We start from the raw sequence: 19581 nt of genomic DNA, 5'->3' as shown, positions 1-19581 counted from the left end.
AGAGTGGACCAAGCAGGCCCAAGAAGTGAACCATCCGTAGCCCCTCGATGCTCTGGGTCATGTTCACCGGCCAGCTCTTCCCAGGACTGCTCCCACCTGAGTTCTGCCTCCAAGGATGCAGATCTTTAACTAAACATGACTCTATTCTTTGCTATTTGGCTATCATTATTTTGCAGGTGCCAATAATTATCCTCTGCCAGGAACAGCGGGGGCCATCTTCTCCCCAAACGTACACGGAACAGTGATCGGGACCAGAGCGTTGCAATGGCTCTGATGGCTCGCATGTTTATGTTGGAGACCTTCGGGTGACCTGTTACTTTGAAAAGGAAGGATCAGTTCGTGTTTAAAAGGGGGCTGATTGATCGATGCCAGTCAGGCATTCCTTCATTCTTGGCTCCTCAGAGTCTCTGTAATAAGTTCTTTACGAACACCAGTTTGCTATTAAAGAATGGCATTCATCATAAGCCAAGCAGAGAGGCGGCAGGGTCTGAGGAGTACAATACCCCATTTTCAAGCCACACTATCCTTTCTGTTCAACTTGATCTGCCAGGTCGTTAACGTTTGAAGCAAAACACACACAGACTTTGGTAAATATTAATCAGAAATGCATGGCCCTTTTCCCTACCCAATTACCCATTACTGGGCTCTGCAGGTGATAATGTCCCGCTAAAACCTCCGATTTGCTTAAAATGCAAGTGAGAGATGCTTTCTGCTGATCCGCTAGCAGGGCTCTTAGCAGCCTAAATTGTCTCTTTGTTTCTTGCTTTTCTCTCTCCCTGTTCCTGGTCTAGAGTCTCTGAGTAGGTGAGAACCTGTGTTCAACCCTCCAGCCTTCAGTTACCCAGCTCTTACCGTGCTTTGTAATCCTGGCGTATGCCTCTAGATGTCTTGAGACTGGAGGAACACCGTGCCTGGTGGTTTCTCTGCCTAGCCCTTCGGAGTTGCACATCATGTCGGTTGTGTGCAATCTCTTTGAACTTGAAGGTCCACCCCTCCCATTTGGGATCCCATCAGACCATGCAAATTGCCATCAGCCTTTTAGATGGGCTGGAGCAGGTCTAAGTCACTAGGTCTCTTATCAGTGAAGTCATTAAAAGTCCATCAGATCAATTGGGCTTTGACATAACTTTAAGGACGTTCTCAGGTGAAATCCATTTCTCTACTTCTAAAAAAAAAAAAAACCGGTGCAAGTTCACAGGTGCTGGTAATGAGCTCTACTCGTTGAGTTTGTGTCAGCACCTCAATGAATATTAAAATCCAGGAGGTGGTAGCCAGCTTCATCACGAAATATCAGACCCTGAACCGTAAAAGCCACGCTGAAAGTGCCCATCTTCGAGGTACTGACAGCAAACCGGATGTGCCTCTGGGCGGCAGTAAAGGCTACACCTGCACTTTAACGTGTCCTGGGCGTTGGGCTAGTCTGTGCATGAGCCTCAAATTCGCAGCCAGAAGAACAAGAAAGATAACTTGTAACTAAATGAGCATGGATGGTGGTCACTCTGACCATTCTAACCATTCTCTCTTTCCCGTCTGTTTCAAAGCCAGGCTGGAGTGCTCTGCTTTTCCTCCAAAATGAGCAACAATGTTCACTTCCCACTTCCCCTTGGCTTCTGTGTAACAATTTCTTTCCGCAATGAAAGCTATCAGTTAGGTACTGGACTCCTGACACAACCTGATATCATGGTGGAGCAGTCTTTAACTTCTTCCTTAGACCCTGAAAGCTGTGTGCTGATCGCTCACCAGAGAGGCAGAGCGCCACAACACTTTTTCCTTCAACCTTTGCGTGCTGGCTGAAGCAGGTGTGAGTCATGACCTCTCTTGTAGTCAGCTCTCTAAATTCAAGAATTACATATTTCAACAGACTTGAGAGGTAGCGTTCCTGAAAAGGACTTGTGGCTATCTGTCTTTCTACATGGAGGTAATAGGACCTTCTGAAACTTGGGGGCTTTTGGATAACTTTTGTATTGTCATCCAAAGCACTGGTGTTTATGTGTGTAAAGAGCGAACAACGAAGTGCACGCTCCGTCCTTTACTACAGGCAAGGCACTCAGATATATTCTAAACCCACTTCCCCCATTGATATAACCCACTGCCCTAGTTAGTTATAACTGTCAGCTTAAACCTGAAGTCATCTGAAAAGGGAACCGCAATTGAGGGATTGCTCAGACCTGATTGGCTCATGGGCATGTCCGGGGATTGTCTTGATTGGTCATTGATGCAAGAGGGCCCACCCACACTAATTGATGCAGGAAGGCCCCGCCTATTGTGGGCGGCACTATCTCTCGTCAGGAGGACCTGGCTGAGCATGGGCCTCTGAAGTAAGCCTATGAGCTTCCTCCCTGGCTCCTGCCGCCCTTCTTTGGATGTGAAATGCGTTCCTTGGTCGGAGGTGACACTGTGTGGAATTGCAAGCTTGCCTTGGTTTCCCAAAGACCGATTGTCACCTATACGATGAAATGAACCATTTCCTTCCTTAAGTTTCTCTTTTGGCTAGAGTGTTTGACAGCAGCAGAAATCAAGGTGAGACACACACCAAATGGGCTACACCGATGGAAGATCAATGCTCTGGTCTAAATTTGCTGAGCCGAGCTATGGAACCCCAGGACACCGTTTTTATTCGACAATAATGGCTCATTTTCATGCTGGCCAACGAAGGGGATCTATAGGCCGCAGCAAGGATCCAGTGTGTATATATCTGGGAAGCTGTGAGCACTATGTCTTACCTAGGTTGTCTGCAGGCTCGGTTAAGTCAGAGACAGGTTCCCATCCATGTGTTTATGAAGGAATTCCTTCTCTTGTCCTTGACATTGAGTAGACAAAAGGATCCACTCATGGCAAGGCACATTCCCAGCATGCTTGGAACACAAAGAACCCTGGGTAGGGGAATTCTAAGGATCTCCTAAACCCAGGCTGTATCATATCATCCTTTATCTCCAATGCAGGAAGTCAGTTTCTATTGAGACACAGTGCTACGAGGAAGTTTCTCACTGCCTGACAGGTTAAGTTTTGGACATGTGCCATAACACCATTAGGCCTTGAATAAAATTGGGGATAAAGAGGGTTCCACTTGGAACATTGCCTGAAGATGTAGTTGTTAGTGCAGAAAGAGGCCCGGATAAGGATATTCTAACAACAATAAGGGCAACTTGCAAATGAAGTTCTTAAAGACATCATTTTAATTAATTTATCTGGAGACCGGGTCTCACAACGAAGTCCTGGTTAGGAGTCTGGGACTCATGATGTAAACCAGGCTGATCTCAAACTCACAGAGATCCCCCTGCCTCTGCATTAGGAATGTTGAACTGAAATGTGTGCAGCATCAAGGTTAGTCTTTAAATGGGTTATTTTAAAGTCCATACATTTGGTTTTTACTTATTTTTCAAGTGAGAGGAAACACTGATCTCCGCCTGGCCCAGTCACAGCTCTGACTTCTGAAGGAGGTCCTAGGAGGAAGAGGTCCGAAACTCCGCATTGCCAAAACAAGTTGGTGATGAATTTTCCAGCTCCATTCTAATTTCAGATTGTAAAGTGTGTTCCCAGAAGGGAAACCGCGGAAGTAATCACAATACGATTCAATTAAAGATGATTTTAAAAGGAGAAGAGGGGAGTCCGCTGGAATCTGCCGGAGAAACCGCAGGGACTTGGGGCTGAGCTTGCATGGTGTCTCCAAAACTCTTGGGGAGTGTTTCAGTCATTACTCATTAGGTTGATTGGATGTCTTCATTGTAACCTTTGAAGCTCAAGAATGAAGAGAGCAGGCAGTTGTGCTACGTAGGCCTATCACCCAGCGAGCTGGTGTGAGGAGGACGCAGGAGGGTTTTAAGGTCAGGGTCAGTTGGGCTGCATAACGAGACCGTAGCTCAAAACATCAGGAAAACCCCCTGCCTCCAAAATATGGAAATAAAAGTGAAGGCAAATCCTATTTAAAAACTCAGAACTATTTCCCAGCTTTTACCAAGAAAAATGACAAGATATTAAAGGTCTCTATGATTATCGGCTCTCCTCAAGAATTGCAAGGTAATAAGACAGAACTTGATGTAGTGATAAGAAACCCCTCCTCATCTTCCACTCTTAATAACCAAATATTATTAAATCAATAATTTTGGCAATGATCTGAACAGGTTATTAAACATCATGAATTATTAAGCTGAAGGTTGATCAGAGCCACGAAAATAATTCGAGTTAACGGGAATCTCTGGATTTCTAATAAAATATCCAGTCATTGACGAAAACATCTCTGTTAGGATTCGTCTGGAACAAGAAAGGCAGATCCCACAGATGTCGTTAAGGAAGAGAACACATTCCTTTCTGGATTACAGGAAATTAAAAACCCAGATCACTAGGATCAAAATAGCAGGAGATTAAACAGCCCAAGTGGAAAGGTGCCGACGCCTATGGAGAGGTAGCTCCCCCCGCCCGCCCAATCCAGGTGGTTCCCCCACCCCAGTGAATGTTCCACTGATTGTCAGAGACCTGAAAAAGACTTGGGAAATGGCCATGGATTCCTCAATGCTGGGTGTGCCTCTGGCGAGGGGAAATGGGCATAAAGCAATTAGTCCATGGCCCATAGCCAGCTGCACTCTGTTCCAGTCGCTTTGCCTTAAGCAAGGAGTGTGTGCAAAAGTATTTTGTCCAGACATTATCCAACAACAGGCAGTGGAATGTGATTTAATTTAGAAGGGACCAGGGGGCAGGAGAGAAGAGGCCTGGGGTGGGCCCCCGAGCAGGCAGAAAGGTCTGGTGGACTTTGACCTTTCTGTGAGATCACATTTACCATCCCAGAGAATACTGACACAAACAAGCCATCCTGGCTGTCAGAGGAACTGAAGACAAACAGATGCCCCTCACTCTCTGGTTGCATACCTTCTCCAGTTCAGGCTTCCTGCTCAGATGAGATCTTGCCAAAAAGCATTATCCCGTGCTAGAATTTCCTAATTCTAACTCGACTCTGTCATTGACGAGTTTAGTGACATGCATTTCGCCCCCCCTTTAACCATTTAATGCAACATGAGCTCTGAATGTTACCAGGGAGAGAAAACTGAGACCGGCAGGGGATTTAGACTTTGGCAAAATGACAGGTGGCTTGGGACCGTCTGGCAATGCATCAGCAAATGGGAAGGCCAAGGCCTTTAGGTCTTTCGACACGAAAGCCAAGAGATTGCAAATAGGTTAGCAGGGCAGGGACAGGGGTCAGATCTCCATGCCTGCATGCCAGGTTGAATCATCTACTTTCTGTGGGGTCTCAGCAAGGACACACATCTCCATAAGTCTCAAAGTTAGCCATCTTGTGGACTTAACAGCTTTCCCCAAAGCCAGCCACACAGTGGTCTAAGGCCAGCACCAGGCACTGAGTGCACACTTAGCCACTAGGCAATCGGTGGAGTCTTGGAGGCAGATTCCTTCCATTATTATACTCATCTATAGACAAGTAGGGACAGGAATAGAAAACAAAACAAGACAAAAAACCTGCAATAAGTGAAGAATATCAGGAAGAAATTCAACCATCAAATTCTGATGATTATGTTTTCGATGTGAGAGACTGTGGGATGTTTCTTGAAGGAGGTGATCAAGCCTAACTTGGAACCTGGGAGTGTATCTAATACAAGAGAGCTGCAGAGGACTCCCACAGCCATGGGGGGGGGGAGAAACAGCTGGGTTTAGTGATTTCGGGGCTCAAGTGGGAGTTGAGATCTTCACAGAAACCCCATGAGAAAATCTCACTTTAGTGGGAGGCAACTCCCTAGCCCCTACCTTGCCCCACCTCACAGGACCTGACTGCATCTTCAGGTGCTCCTGTGTCCCTGTTGATATTTTGTCAACAGAGAAGGTGAGCCCCCTTCCATTTTTCTTTCACTGAAACTAGATTTATTTGTAAGATCACAAGGTGGCATTTGGAAGTGGTCCCAACACACAGGCAAAGCCTTCCTGGCAATCAGATCGTGCTGAAACCGAAAGGTAAGAAAATATATTAAGAGAGAGAACTGTAACCATTCAAGGACACAGCAAACCACAACCTTGGCCCCAGAACTGCATTCTTCCGCCCACTAACAACCCCTGTTCTTGAGCTATAGGATAAACCCCATAAATCAAGGGGCGCTTGGGATAGATAAGGGAGAAGAAGCCAACAATAAATCCCCTTAAACTTGCTGTCACTCTCTTGCCTAGGAACTCCACTTCCTTTTAAAAATCAAAACATGATAATCGAATGTTCTAGAGATGCGGAAGGAACAAAGCAGGAAGTCCCGCCCTCTGACTTCCTACCTAATTTTTTTTTTTTTTTTTTTTAGGGTGGCTAACTGGCTGGAGACAGTTCATCTCTGTTGAGCAGTGTCACAAGCTGGATTCCGGTGGGGCAGAGAAACGGTCCGTCCTACACATTAGTCATTTACACTTTTATTAACTTCAAAACAGTGCCCGAGACTGCTCGTTTCATGGTTGAATTACAAATTGCTGACACGGTAGAAAAAGTAGGCACAAACTAAAGCAGTCGGATAACGAATGAAGAACGGAAGGAAAAAAAAAAAGAACGGAAGAGAATGGCTCTGAATCCTGTAGACTGGTTACACATGATAACATTTTGATTGCTCCTTATGTTGTATAAGCAAATTTTATATAGGCGTCTGTTATATCATAGTTTTACATGTAAAAACATTGTATATATGTTATAGATGACAGATAGATAAATGATAGTGTTAAATGATTTGCGAACTCATCTAACTTAGCTAGGACACAGGCCAACTGTTTCCACTCTCCAGGTTAGCGCGTCAAACGTGTGCTAGTTACATGTAGCTAGTTAGATGTGCGTGACCCCAAGTTATTATTTTTTTTTAATAGAGGAAGTGTTTGTTTTTGTTTATGTGTACTAAAGGATATAGTCAGGAATCCGAGGGGAGAGGAAGGTGGACTGAGGCAGTGGACAAACTCCAAGGAAAACATGCTTTCTAAGGCCTACAGGGCTGTACTCCCAGAGACTATGGCCACACACACTAGGCCTGCACAGGTTCAGATGAGACGCAACCCCATCTTTGAGAAGAGAGAATAGATGCAAAGGCCCATCCCAGGCAATGAAGCTGTTTGCAATTGGTACCTGCTAGATGAGTGGATATCAGTGGAGTGACATGGGTGTGTCAACCACACCTCACACTAAGCCTTCTGCTCAGGAGGACTTGGCCAAGACCAAAGGGACTCCTTGAAGAAATTACCTTTGTATGTACGTACGTATGTATGTATGTATCTGTGTGAGGGAAAGTTAAGTGAATGTATGAGAGATCTGGGAGGAGATGAGGGAGGTAAAATATGACCAAACTATATTGAATGAAAGAATTTTTAAGGAGGAGATGCAATCCTCCATCATAAGGAAGGCATGGAGCAGTGGTGTGCACCTCCATCATGAGGAAGGCATGGAGTAGTGGTGTGTGCCTTTGCTGATCACCCTGAGTCCACAGCCAGGAAGCAGAGAGCAGACAGGCAGTGGACTTGGGCTATAAAACCTCTACTGGCTGGTTTTGTGTGTCAATTTGACACAGACTGGAGTTATCACAGAGAAAGGAGCTTCAGTTGAGGAAATGCCTCCATGAGATCCAACTGTAAGGCATTTTCTCAATTAGTGATCAAGGGGGAGAGGCCCCTTGTGGGTGGGACCATCCCTGGGCTGGTAGTCTTGGGTTCTATAAGAGAGCAGGCTGAGCAAGCCAGGGGAAGCAAGCCAGTAAAGAACATCTCTCCATGGCCTCTGCATCAGCTCCTGTATCCTGGCCTGCTTGAGTTCCCGTTCCTTGGTGATGAACAGCAGCGTGGAAGTGTAAGCTGAATAAACCCTTTCCTCTTCAACTTGCTACTTGGTCATGATGTTCTGTGCAGGAATAGAAACCCTGACTAAGACAAAACCTAAGGCCTGTTCCCCCGGAAACCTCTCTCCTCCGATAGAACTCTGCCTTCTAAAGCTTCTGCAACCCTCCCGAGTCACAGTGACCTCAGGTGGTGGACAAGTGTGCAAACACATGAGCCTGTGGAGGACATTTCACATTAAAAGTTCAACACTGACATCGGCTCCCAGGGGCTCCCAGTGGCTCCATCTTCTAAGATCTTAGTCCCAGCGCTTCACTGGCCCTGAAGGCTAATGTGGGAAGCTGACTTTATCAGGCTTTAAGTCTGATGTAGCGTTCTGCTGACCCTCCTCTCCTCTCCTCTCCCCAGAACCTCAGTGTCAGGCAATCCTGTGAAAATGAAGGATCTTCCTATGGCCAGCACTTCCGAGTTCCTGCCCAGCTGTGCACATGTGTCTGAAAGGCCACAGGATTCATGGTCTGGTCTATGTTTTTCATTAAAGGTAACAAGCGTTTTCATTACAACACGAGAGCAGAGCTCTGGAGCAATGGCTTTCCATCTGGTAGCCAGACAGGAGGACCCGTTTTAAGCAACTAACTGGACGTACTTCATGGATCCCTTGGGCAAGACTGGAGCTGGAAATAGAAGGAGCCTGATCTGAAAGCCTGCAGGCAGCATTTCTGGACTGAGAGATAAAGGCCAGAGGAGATGGGCGGGCCCTCTGCACCTCTGTGCACCACAACATCAGAGCTGTTAATGTCACCATCGACTGGGCCAGGACTTGGGGCTTCAGACTTCCTCCTAAGGAGGTTTGGAAGTAGCCCCTTCTTTTTACTGTGGGTAAATCACAGAGTCTGCCTTGGAAAACAGGATAAAGCAATATGATTATTATTCCATCTAAATGGGCTGACTGGCCCTGAGTGTTTAAATCAGTGGGTTTCAGGGAGTTGATTTTTTTCCCTACTCTAGGAAACATTTGACAATGTGTAGGGACACTTTTAAAATATCTTCTCTCTCCCTCGCTTCATCTCTCTCTGTCTCTATCTCTGTCTCTCTGTCTCTGTCTCTCTGTCTCGCTCTCTCTCTGTATATCTCTGCCTCTCTCTCTCTGTTTCTCTCTCTCTGTTTCTCTCTCTCTGTTTCTCTCTCTCTGTTTCTCTCTCTCTCTCTCCCTCTCTCTCTCTCCCTCTCTCTCTCTCTCTCTCTCTCTCTGTGTGTGTGTGTGTGTACCAGAGTCACGCATAGCATGGGTGTAGAAGTCAGAGGACAACCTCAGGTGTCAGTCCTCCCATGTCACTAGTTTTGAGACAAGGTTCACCGTTGCCTATGTCCACCTATCTGTCTCGTGAACACCCAGGAATTCTGACTATGCCCCATCTCTCCATAGGAGCCTTGGGATTATAGACACAGCCTGCCACATGAGTTCTGAGGACCGAACTCTGGCCTTCATCCATACCGAGCAAGCACCCTCACCCTGAGGCACCTCACCTAGAAGCACTTTAGACCCCACTGCCAACATGAAGGCTGCCACCTGATATCCCAGAGAGCACCGGGCCATTCTCTACTATCTGGTCCTAGCTGTCTGTCGACCCAGGCTGGCTATCCAGGCTGCAGTGATGTTTGTGACCATGAGAACACACAAAAAAATTAGAATTCCTATTTATTCTCATTAGTTACAACTAAGTTCCACATGAACACTACTAGCACGGTCTTTACATATCAGTGGAGAGAATCCAGAGGCTCTGATATGTTAACTAACTAGCCCAAGATTATACACCAAGAATGTGGTCCAAATGGGATTCAAGTTTTGACCTTCTGATGCCAGGACTCTCTTTCAACTTGCTCCTGTCAGTGGCTTTGCTGGGTCCCTGTGGGTCTGAAGACCTTCCCTTTGCATACTGCTTGGAGAAGGGACCAGTCAGTGATGGCTCTGAACCGGATGCTGAAGTGTCACTTTCAACCCTGGATCCACTCTGTCCCTTCCGTGTCCTTTACCTGGCGAGTGATGAGCAGGGCCCTGACCCTCTGCCCACCACTCCCAATTTATAAGCATTACATAGTGACACTTTTCAACTCAACATCTGTGACTCCCAGGGGACAGGCTGCCATGACAAGGAGGCAGGGAGCAACCGCTTCTGCCGTCTAACATGCTGCTAACATGCTGCTCAAGGTCTGACAATGCACAGGATGGAATAACAAAGGACAGTCTGGCCCCAAATATGAGTAGCACTCTGCCATGGAAAGCAAAGGAGAGGAGCAGGCTGGTGGTTCCTATAGAAGAAAACAGTTATCGTTTTCTCCTGTCATTCACTCTCTGTGGCTCTCACACCTTCTGATCTTGCTGTATGAGCCCCGTTATTTACCCATATGACTCTAGGTGAGCAAACTCGGTGCCCCTCGGGTCTGTGGATCCTATATTTAGCTCTCTGAGGCACCCGAAAGTTGACTAGAGTGTCTCAGGACTGAGGTTGGCCTTAGTACTGAGGGAAGAAAAGAAGATGGCCAGCTCATTGCCACTTGGCCACCATGGGGCAAACGTGACTTGGGATAGAGCCAACAAGGACCAGAGAAGTGACAGAGAGCTTTTGCAATGTGACTTGAAGCCTTGAACCAGCAGTTCTTCAAGTCAGCTTGTCCTGGTGTTCTAGTTAATTGACAATAGACCGCCAGTTGCTTAAGCCATGCTGGGCTGAGGTTTGCATCTCTCAACTGAGGGAGGCCCAACTGACACATTTTACCACTGAAGCCACAATCCTGATGGTTTTCGTAAAAACCAACAAAGTCAAAAGACATCACCACCTCCTTTGCCATCCCCACAAGAGATTTCACAAGGCAGCCTGCAAATCTTGGGGAAAATTCTGGAAGGCAGAATCTTCCCGACAAATGGATATCTAAAAGAACAGCCACCGGCTATTCACAACCTAGGGAGAAAAAGCCAGCAAGCCCTGGCTTCTGGGAGCTCAAGTACAAACAGAAAACCGTAGGCTTCATCTGTCTTGTCAAGAGCCGGGTGTTCTGGGAGTGCAGTGGCACTTCTGACACCTATTATAATGATATCCCTGTTACAGATGTTCACATTAGACTCTGCAGACTTGCCCAGGAGGTGAGCTAGAGAGTTCTAGGAAGCTGTGCAGAGTTGGCTGGGTGAATTTACTCTGGGGTAAACTTTGTACAGGTGAGACCTATGTGAGGAAAAGATGTCCTGAGGGAAAACACTAGGTGACACCAAGCTGGGAACCTACACATTGAACATCCTTGATGGCCAGGCACAGAATGTCACTGATGATGGAGGGGCTCTATGGCAATTGTCATGATTCCTAAACAGCAGCTCACAGAGTGGGAGGGGCAGGAGAGGCGTGCTTAGGAGATGTCTGAGCAAAAATTAAAAGAAATATAGTTAGCGCATCAAATATGGGACTTGATGCGGGTCTCTTGACAAGCACAGGGGTGAACAAATGACACCTGAAAAGGACGAGGGAGCACTGTCTCTGCCCCACTCAAATCCCTCTCCTCTCTGGAAGGATAGACGTGTACTTGGATAATTTCGGAGTAAGTGGGTATGGCTGTGTGTCTATAAAACTTTATTTACAAAGACAAGCAAAGAGTAGTGTGAAACTGGTTAAAGTCTAATGAGATCTGACTGGGTCTTTAGTTTTCATTGTGAAGAAAATCATGATAATAAGTCAGGGAGTCATGTAACCTTTTTTTTTTTTTTAGTGCATGTAAAGTCCTGTGATTTTCAATTCAGGCAGGATTTGCTGAATTTTGCTCAGGATCCCACAACAGGCAAGTCTTAGAACCAGCGTGTGGCTCAGATCTGTTTGATTCTGAGGGCTAAACTCTCACCTCCTAGGCTGAGAGTTGGTAAACTATTTTTGGGCCAAATACGTTCCACCCTGTGCTTTGTAAATAAAGGTTTATTGGGAAAAGCCATTTGTTTACATAGGGCTGCAACCACTTTCCAGCCAAGGCACTATTATAGTCAGGATGATCTGCAGGCTCCATGACCCTTTACAAGCTAGTCTCTGCACTAAGCCCTGGTGAGTGGAGTCTCTTTCTAGCCAGGACCGACCCAGATAAACACTCTGTGACTGAGATACCTCAGAATCAGTGTCCCGGTCTCAAGCTGTCATTTTGACCATGGATCCTTCCCACTGCCTCTTCATGTGGCATCTCGTCTTAACTCGAGGCTTCAAAAATAATTTTTAAAATGACAGAGAAGTGTAGAGATGACAACAGGGAGGAAAAACGTTTCCGAGAAGGGTTTCAGAAGGAGCTGATGACACACCACGAGACACCGTGCATCCTACCGGGGAATACAGCGTCCTCTCTCCTGTGGCTAGCATTTATCCCCCAGGTGAAGGCTTGTTTGCTAGGCTGTCTTGAGGGAGAAATAGTCTAACAACCCACACACTTTGTCAAACATATCAGAGTCAACAACCAACACAGACAGACTCGAGTTGACTGATGAAGCGCCATCTGCTAGCTAGGGTGAAGACAGAGAGAGGATTCTGGCTTTGAATTCTGGCTGACATTTGCTGGACTCAGTTTATGCAGCCTGATGGGATGTGACAGCCTAGGATGGTAAAGAGGCTGGCTTACAAGTTAACTGAGGTCTCTCGGCGTAGAGTAAGACTCAACTGCAACTGCCCTCCCTTGGTGAACAAGGAGCGGGGAAATTAACAAAAACATTGAAACCATCTCTGTGCCAGCTGGGGCTCTGGCTTTGCGTGACATAGGGAAACCCATATCAGAGTAAAACACTGAGCTGGAAATATAAGCTAATGTATTGTTCAGCAAGCCTCAGGGAATCTGTCCTTCCTTCATCTGACTGGAGAATATAATTATTATAGAAATAACTGATGCCTTTGCTTCATATAAGCTCATGTTTAAAATATACATAGTTTTAAAAGATTTATTTCTATTTATATGTATGTATTTGTGACTCAGTGTTCAGGTGCCCACAGTGACCAGAAGAGAAACTCAGGTCCCTCAAGCTAAAGTTCTAGGTGGTTGTAAACTAGGTAGATGCTGACAATCCACCTTGGGTCCTCTGAAGAGACAGCAAGTGCTATTAATAATTAACTTATCTCTCTAGGTCTTAAACAGCTGTATTTGAACAATAAGTATTATATTATCAACAATGAAAAAAATAAGTCATTATGTACACAAAGTTGCTGTCTCGATGTGGCCCTCGTTTTATATAAATATTATACATTAAGGTAAATACATTACAGTTAAATTGTTAAGAGGCTTATCTGTGTATGTCTTCAAATGCCTCATGCTAACACAGAGTCACAGGAACATTCAAAAATGTTCTCCTTAGGGAATATACAGATTCATGCGTGTAAACATTGTATTTGACGCAACAGGTATTTTATTTGAATTAAATATTAAGTGACATCAAATATGTGTTTGTGATATGGAAACAGTGGCATGCTTAATGTATACCAGGGGATGGGAGGGGAGCCATGGAATCCACACAGCCTGGAAACTCACTGAGCAAATACATCAATGACTTCCTACCTCAAAGAGAGGATCACAGAGCCTTTGTTTATGCGGAGGATCCAAGATAGGAAGATTTGCCCTGAGCTATGTTAAGATACTCCGGAAACCACCTGCAGACACCTGGGCTGGTATCTTGGTGCTGCCCAAAGCAAGCTGGCCAGTTTTGAGGTACTGCCGTCTTATGGAAGTACTATCACCCCCAACCCAGGATGAAGTCCCCGTTCAGGGTTCAGCACTTAAGCTTACTCACTTGGAAGGAACTCCTTGCTGCCAATACCGGGGACTTCAGCCACGCACACATCAGTCTCCAGCCCTCTGCCTCCTCCCTGCCACCCCCCTCTTCATCATTAACTCCTCAGCATAGCCCCAGGCTGCCTCAGATGACTGTGGGCTTTTACCCCGGCCCCCATGAGTCCCTTCAGGACTCATCTAAAATCCTAACTTCTCTGGGAGTTCTCAGTGAGCCCTGCATCCTATGATCCACTTTCCAAAGCAAACCCTGTCGCTATTAAGACTCTAGAAGTCATCGCTCTTTGTTTAAGTAGTTAATATCAGTCTTTCCAGTTGGGCTGTGGATTTCCCAAGAGGAACTCTTTCTTCAGTTACTTTTTGTTGTCTGTTGGTTTATTTGTTTGTTTGTTTGTTTTGTTTTTTTCTTTTTGAGGCAGAGTCTCATGTAGTTGAGGCTGGTCTGAAACTCCCTAGAGTAGAATCTTCTCTTAAACTTCTGATCCTGCTGCCTCTGCTTCCCAAGTGCTGGGGTAGCAAGCATGCACAAACACTCCGTGTTGATGTGGTGCTGGGAACTATACCCAGGGCGTCACTGAAGCCCTGTGAGGGCTGTACCAACTGAGCCATGTCCACACTCCCTTCCTGTCGCCATTTTATCTTCAAGGATATCTTTAAGGGCAGATACTCTATTCACCCTTTTTGGAAACCAAAAAGGACTTGAAAGTCTTAGAAAGAACTTATTATTCATTATGTTCAGGGAAGCAAGATGTATTTTTCCTCTCTATTTGTCTATTTACCTAAAGGGTGAAAACACATTAAAAATGAAACAAAACAAACAACTTCCCCCCAAACATTCCTGAACCCTTCACTACAGGGTTAAGCCAGTCACTTACTATATTTTTTTCTTTGTGTTGGGTTGCTTTCCTTGAGTCCCATGGATGCGTCATGCAAGTTTTATGAACTAACATTTACTTTAGACATTTCGGTCCACTGGACATGAGCTTGTAAGCCGCACCTCTCAGCTGACACCCTGTTGAGCATAATAGCGAGATTTTATAGCTACTGCAGGGGAGCTCGGCGGACTGTAGCGCGCCAGGGGCCAGAGAGAGCCTGAGAAGCCACCACAGAGCCGCCCACTCACAGGCAAGCAGGAGCTGTCTGTATTCTGTGTCTCCATAGCTCTGCCCTTGGAAGCCAGCTGTAAGATGAGGAGCAGTTCCATCTATGTATGGCCTTACACCCCGACTCCTTATCCTTTTATAGACTGAATTAGGACATTGGCTGAGCAGCCCAGGGACCCTAGTGGTGACAGCATGGGTCTCTCCTACTTGCTTGAAACCATCCCAGAGAGGAACCACTAGCCCTGGAGTTCTCAAAAGGCGTCGTCTCCTTCTCGGAGCCAGCCTTAGGTGAATTACAGAATGTAAACTATTGCCAGGAGTAAATCAGACATTTAAGAAGTGTCACGCATCAATCCGCAGTGGAATCCCTACGGGGCAGGGGATGTTACAGGTTTCTGGAAGCCATAAAACCTCCACTTAGATGTAGAGCTTTACAGTTTTCAGTTTAGCCTACTGACTTGTACTTTGTGGGTGATGCTCGAAGTCTCAGACAACAAAGGCCACTGCAACTTCACACTCAAGACCAGGGAGTGCTCCACCCACACCCACGGAGAGAGCCCCAAGGCTGACACCCTTGTCCGGCTCAAACACCTCTTGATGGCTGTCTCTCTCTCACCCTTGTCCGGCTCAAACACCTCTTGATGGCTCTCTCTCTCTCTCTCTCTCTCTCTCTCTCTCTCTCTCTCTCTCTCTCGTGTGTGTGTGTGTGTGTGTGTGTGTGTATGTGTGTGTGTGTGTGTGTGTATGTGTGCTTGCCTAACTGTAGGTATGTATACATGTGGGGTATGCAGATGCTCAGGCAGGTGGAAGCCAGAGGTCAACTTCAGGTACCATTCCTCAATTCCATCTTATATTTTGAGATGGGGCATCTCATTAGCCTGGAGCTTGTCAAGTAGGTTAGGCTGAGTGGCCTGCCTCTGCCTCCCCAACTCTGGGATTGTGGCGAGTGTGCACCACGATGCCAGGCGTTCTAAGATGAGCACCAGGGACCAAATCAAGGGCCTTATGCTCGCAAAGCAAATGCTTTTTAACTATGCAGTCCCTCCAGCCTCCTTTTCTCTTTAAAGGTTTCTTGCTTTAATGCCAGTTCTTTGCCAGCCCTTCAGAAACTAGAAACCCCCAGGCCCCTTCTAGGGGCCGTATCTTCATCCTTCCTAGCTCTCAACAACGCTGGTCCTGCAGCTTTCTCTTGTGATGGTTTCCTTAGTGACAGTCTAGCTAAGTAGCCTACAGCTATCCAAGGTCAGACCTAGGCATGTTCTGTTTGCCTCTAATTGCCCAGAGTCTGAGACAGCTCCTGGCACATAGTAAGGTCCCAACAAAAGCTTGTTCAACCAATCAGAGTCGGACTTGGTGCCTGCCTGCCTGCTTTCCGCAGTCCCCTCTCCAGCAGGGAGAGGGGTTCTAGTCAGAGTTGTGGAGAGAATTGGGTTTGGGATCAGATGGACCCCAGCAAAGGAGCCCGACTCCATTTGATGACATAGGGTCTTGGAATGATTGCAAAAGAGGCTAAAGCTGGATGGAGGTTTAAGGTTAGGCCAGATGGAGGGAAGAGCTCAGGGAAAGACGTGAAGGACGCAGTTATATTTTATCCTGATTTCCAGAGCACCAACCAAAAGTCATCAAGATGCTCTTTTAGCAAAATGACAGGCAGAGCCAAATGTTATCATGTGCCCCGTCTTCAGGTTCCATTCAGCCAGAAGAGACAGGGGTACAAAGTCAGCCCGCCGAGCATCACGTGACCGCTGTTTAAGTTCTGCCAATCACGGAACCAACAGAGCTGCTGCCTCTCTTTAAGTAGTTGGAAAAAGCCCTCAGAACACACATAAAACACAGTAGGGGAAGGGCTCTACGTCCTTGCCAGTCTCTGCCCGATCCTTCCCGCAACAAATACATCTGTAGGTGGGAAGTCCCGTAGCTGAGGCCTCGCTCACAGCTGTCGCTCCACTCTAACCCGAGAGCTTTCACCCTGGGTTTGTATCTAGCGACTGAGGTCTTGTACCCAGAGGTCTGTGTTCTGGTGAAAATGGTGATCAGAACAAAAACTCCAGTGTCTGGGGCCAAGATCCAAGACAGGAGACTGTGGCCCACTGTACTCATGTCCGCTACACGGGAAGATCTGTTTGGAAAACTGCCGGAGGGAGGACACGTGTAGGTTCCGGTCTGGGGCTTGAAGATTCTCCTTGGACAATCTCTTAGCACCGCTGCTTTCTTCCTGGAAAAGCAAGGCATTCTGGGAAGAAGCGGCTTCCTTCCCCAGCCGACCCCTAGTCTATCCATTCACGCCAGCTGTTTTTCAGCCCAGGGTGTGCAATCGAGCTAGGAAGAGATCAATGGTCCCAACTTCGTTCAATATGGCCTGCTTCCTCATAGGTTCATTTCTAACACCGACCCCCCTGGCCCCTGATCCCTGACCTCTTCTCCAGTATCTTGCAATCTCTGCCTAGTCCTTTCTGTGGTCTTAGCTTCTCCATTCTCTCTCTCTCTCTTTTTTTTCCTTCCTTGCTTCTCTGACTCTGCTGATCCTGGCTAGGAACATCTATATGGTTGGTGGGCCCAAGAGTCCATGTGGGAGACAGAGTGCTTTTGAGGAGTATGGTCTGCAAGCTAGTGCTGCTGCTGTGGGGACAGAGTCCCTGCTGTCCTGGCTGTCCCCGCTGGAGTCCACCATGCCTGGTGTTGGAAGGCTCTCTCCACTGTTAGTGGATCACTTACTTCCTTAAAGTGACTGCATCTCTTACAACCCACACAGCCCCACTTGAGACCCGCGGTGGGCAGTCTGCCTCCCCGTCAATCCCCACCTCAAAAAAAGATTAGAACAGACTCCTCCTTGTGGGGCACCTGAAACCAGACAGAGTCAGGACTTCAAGTCTCAGAGAACACACTGTGCCTGTGGAGGCCAGAGGACAACGGTCTTTTAGAAGTCCATTCTCTCTTTTCACCTATCTGTGGTTCCTTGGTATTGAACTCAGGTCATCACACTTGGCCGAAAGCCCCTTTACTCATTGAGCCACCTCGTCATCCCTGCAGACATTCTTCAATGCAGTATAACTTTTAACAGAAAAATAACCCCCAGCCTTTCTTGAAGATCATCACAGGGCAGTTGAACCAACATATAAATAACTGGTCGTGAGTCTGGAGCCTAAAATTACTGAGAACAAATGAAATAAAGACTCGCAGTAACTACTGTGCCTCTGCTCTGGGTTCCCTGGGCTCTGAGATCTCTGTAGCTAGGGAGGCGAGAGGGATTGCTCACAGTACATTTGATTAATGTTTATTCTGTGGCAAGCTTTATGAAAAACACCTTGGCAATATTATCTTATTTAATTTTTAATAATATTTTAGAGGGTTTTTTTTTGAAATCAGAGAATTCCAAGAACAAAGTAATGATAAAGCAGTGTTCTGATTTTCCCCAAGATAAATTAAATGACGTTAAAGGAGAAAAAGGGGGGTAGGTGAAGAGGGGGCTGAAGTTTTTGTCACTGTTGTTATTTTTTAGAAAAATCTATAAATCCATGAAGTTGAAATTATCCAATAGGAAGAAAGGCCATAAAATGTGACATCCAATTAACCCTTTATTGCTCCCCTTCAAGATTCCTTTAGCTTAATGTAGGATTTATTAGATTTCCTTCATGTAAAACGCACCCATTTAGATAGCTGGGTCTTTACTTGTCTGTAATCCCCGAACTCTAGATGTTGGGAAAGGAGGATTGCCAAGGGTTCAAGGCTAGCCTAGGCTACAGTGTGAAACCCTGCTTTAACTCCCCACCCTCTCGACGAATTCCTCTTGCCTGGATTTAGTCTTCCTAACAGTACTATGATGTGATCTTTATTGTCGGACCTGACGTGTGACAATGTGGAAGGGGAAAGTTGGTGGCAATTGGGTTCATTCATTTATCTTATATCTGGACAAACAGGAGCAAGATTTGGAGGTATCCAGGGATGAGATTTGGTCCTGTCTATGTTGCTTTGACATCTGTTTCTTCCTTCACCCGTTTCTGTTTGCTGAACCAGGCAGCCACAAAAAGGAAGCAGGCATTGTGATGAGGGATACCCTGCCTTCATCTGATGGGCCAGTCACCTTGAGAACGAAGCTTCAAGACAATTTTCTGCTGCCTTATGTCTTTGGAAACAGTTCGCAAGCTTAATCAAACCATACTAAACTTAGAGTGAACATCTTACTTCTCCACCTAGGGAATGTCACCTTTGCCGGGGCTAGTCATGTAAAAACCACACTGACAATACTTGTAGTGATTGTATGTTTAAGGGAAGGCTGGCAAACACGGAAGATAGTTAAGTTGGTTAGCTACATCTTTGCATAAGAATTCCTCTGTAGCAATTGCAGATAGCTTCCTGGTGAGGGGAGGGACTCAGCGTCCACCTCCCCCTCTCAATGTTGGGATGATGTCTGGCTCGCTGAGGTACTGTGAGTGAGCACACTGAGTGTCAGCTCTCTGGTCACCCCTCACCTTGCTTCTCATACTCCTATCAGAGAAGAATTTTAAGTTTAGGGAAACTATGTGATGCAGCATTTAACGAGATCTGGCACGGACAATTTCTTAGGAATTACTGCTTTAAGCACCCAGCCAGCTTCACGGAATGGACTCCGCGATTTCAGAGATGAAAGCACAGGTTTCCACCCACGTCTAATCAACTCTCGCCAAATAGATTCTTTAACATCTAGAGCGCTTATCAAGTCCCAACTGTGTGGTGGCCGTTTGTGGCTCTGCACTGAAGTGAGAGGCCACTTGCAAGTGGGTGACCAGAGACAGGGGGCATATTTCAAGAGGATTGAAAGACTTGTTCATCCAGCTAACACTATGTTTTCCAAAAATAATATACCTTCACTTAAAATGTAAAACTGACACCAAAGGAGGGTCCCTCCCTCAGGACG

At 46.4% G+C, this 19581-nt stretch overlaps 1 protein-coding gene across 9 annotated transcripts in view; it reads right to left on the bottom strand.

Moving 5' to 3' along the window:
* Positions 1-19581, bottom strand: part of Tshz2 (teashirt zinc finger family member 2) — a 440243-nt gene that overhangs the window by 316897 nt on the left and 103765 nt on the right. For 3 of the 9 annotated variants that reach the window (XM_006499426.4, XM_006499425.4, XM_030250745.1), the window contains exon 1: positions 853-19200. The exons of 4 other annotated variants lie outside the window; for them this stretch is intronic. In XM_006499426.4, the coding sequence (XP_006499489.2) occupies positions 853-952 (100 nt within the window). In that variant the 5' untranslated portion in view covers positions 953-19200. Of the gene's footprint in view, positions 1-852; positions 19202-19581 lie in introns of those variants that run through there. 2 more of the 9 variants (XM_006499424.4, XM_006499423.4) reach the window with 1 other exon arrangement.

This window comes from Mus musculus, chromosome 2 (genome assembly GCF_000001635.26).
Source record: "Mus musculus strain C57BL/6J chromosome 2, GRCm38.p6 C57BL/6J".
NCBI classification, from domain to species: domain Eukaryota; kingdom Metazoa; phylum Chordata; class Mammalia; order Rodentia; family Muridae; genus Mus; species Mus musculus.
Note: the sequence above shows the minus strand (reverse complement) of the source record. Positions and strands in the feature narration are given on the sequence as shown.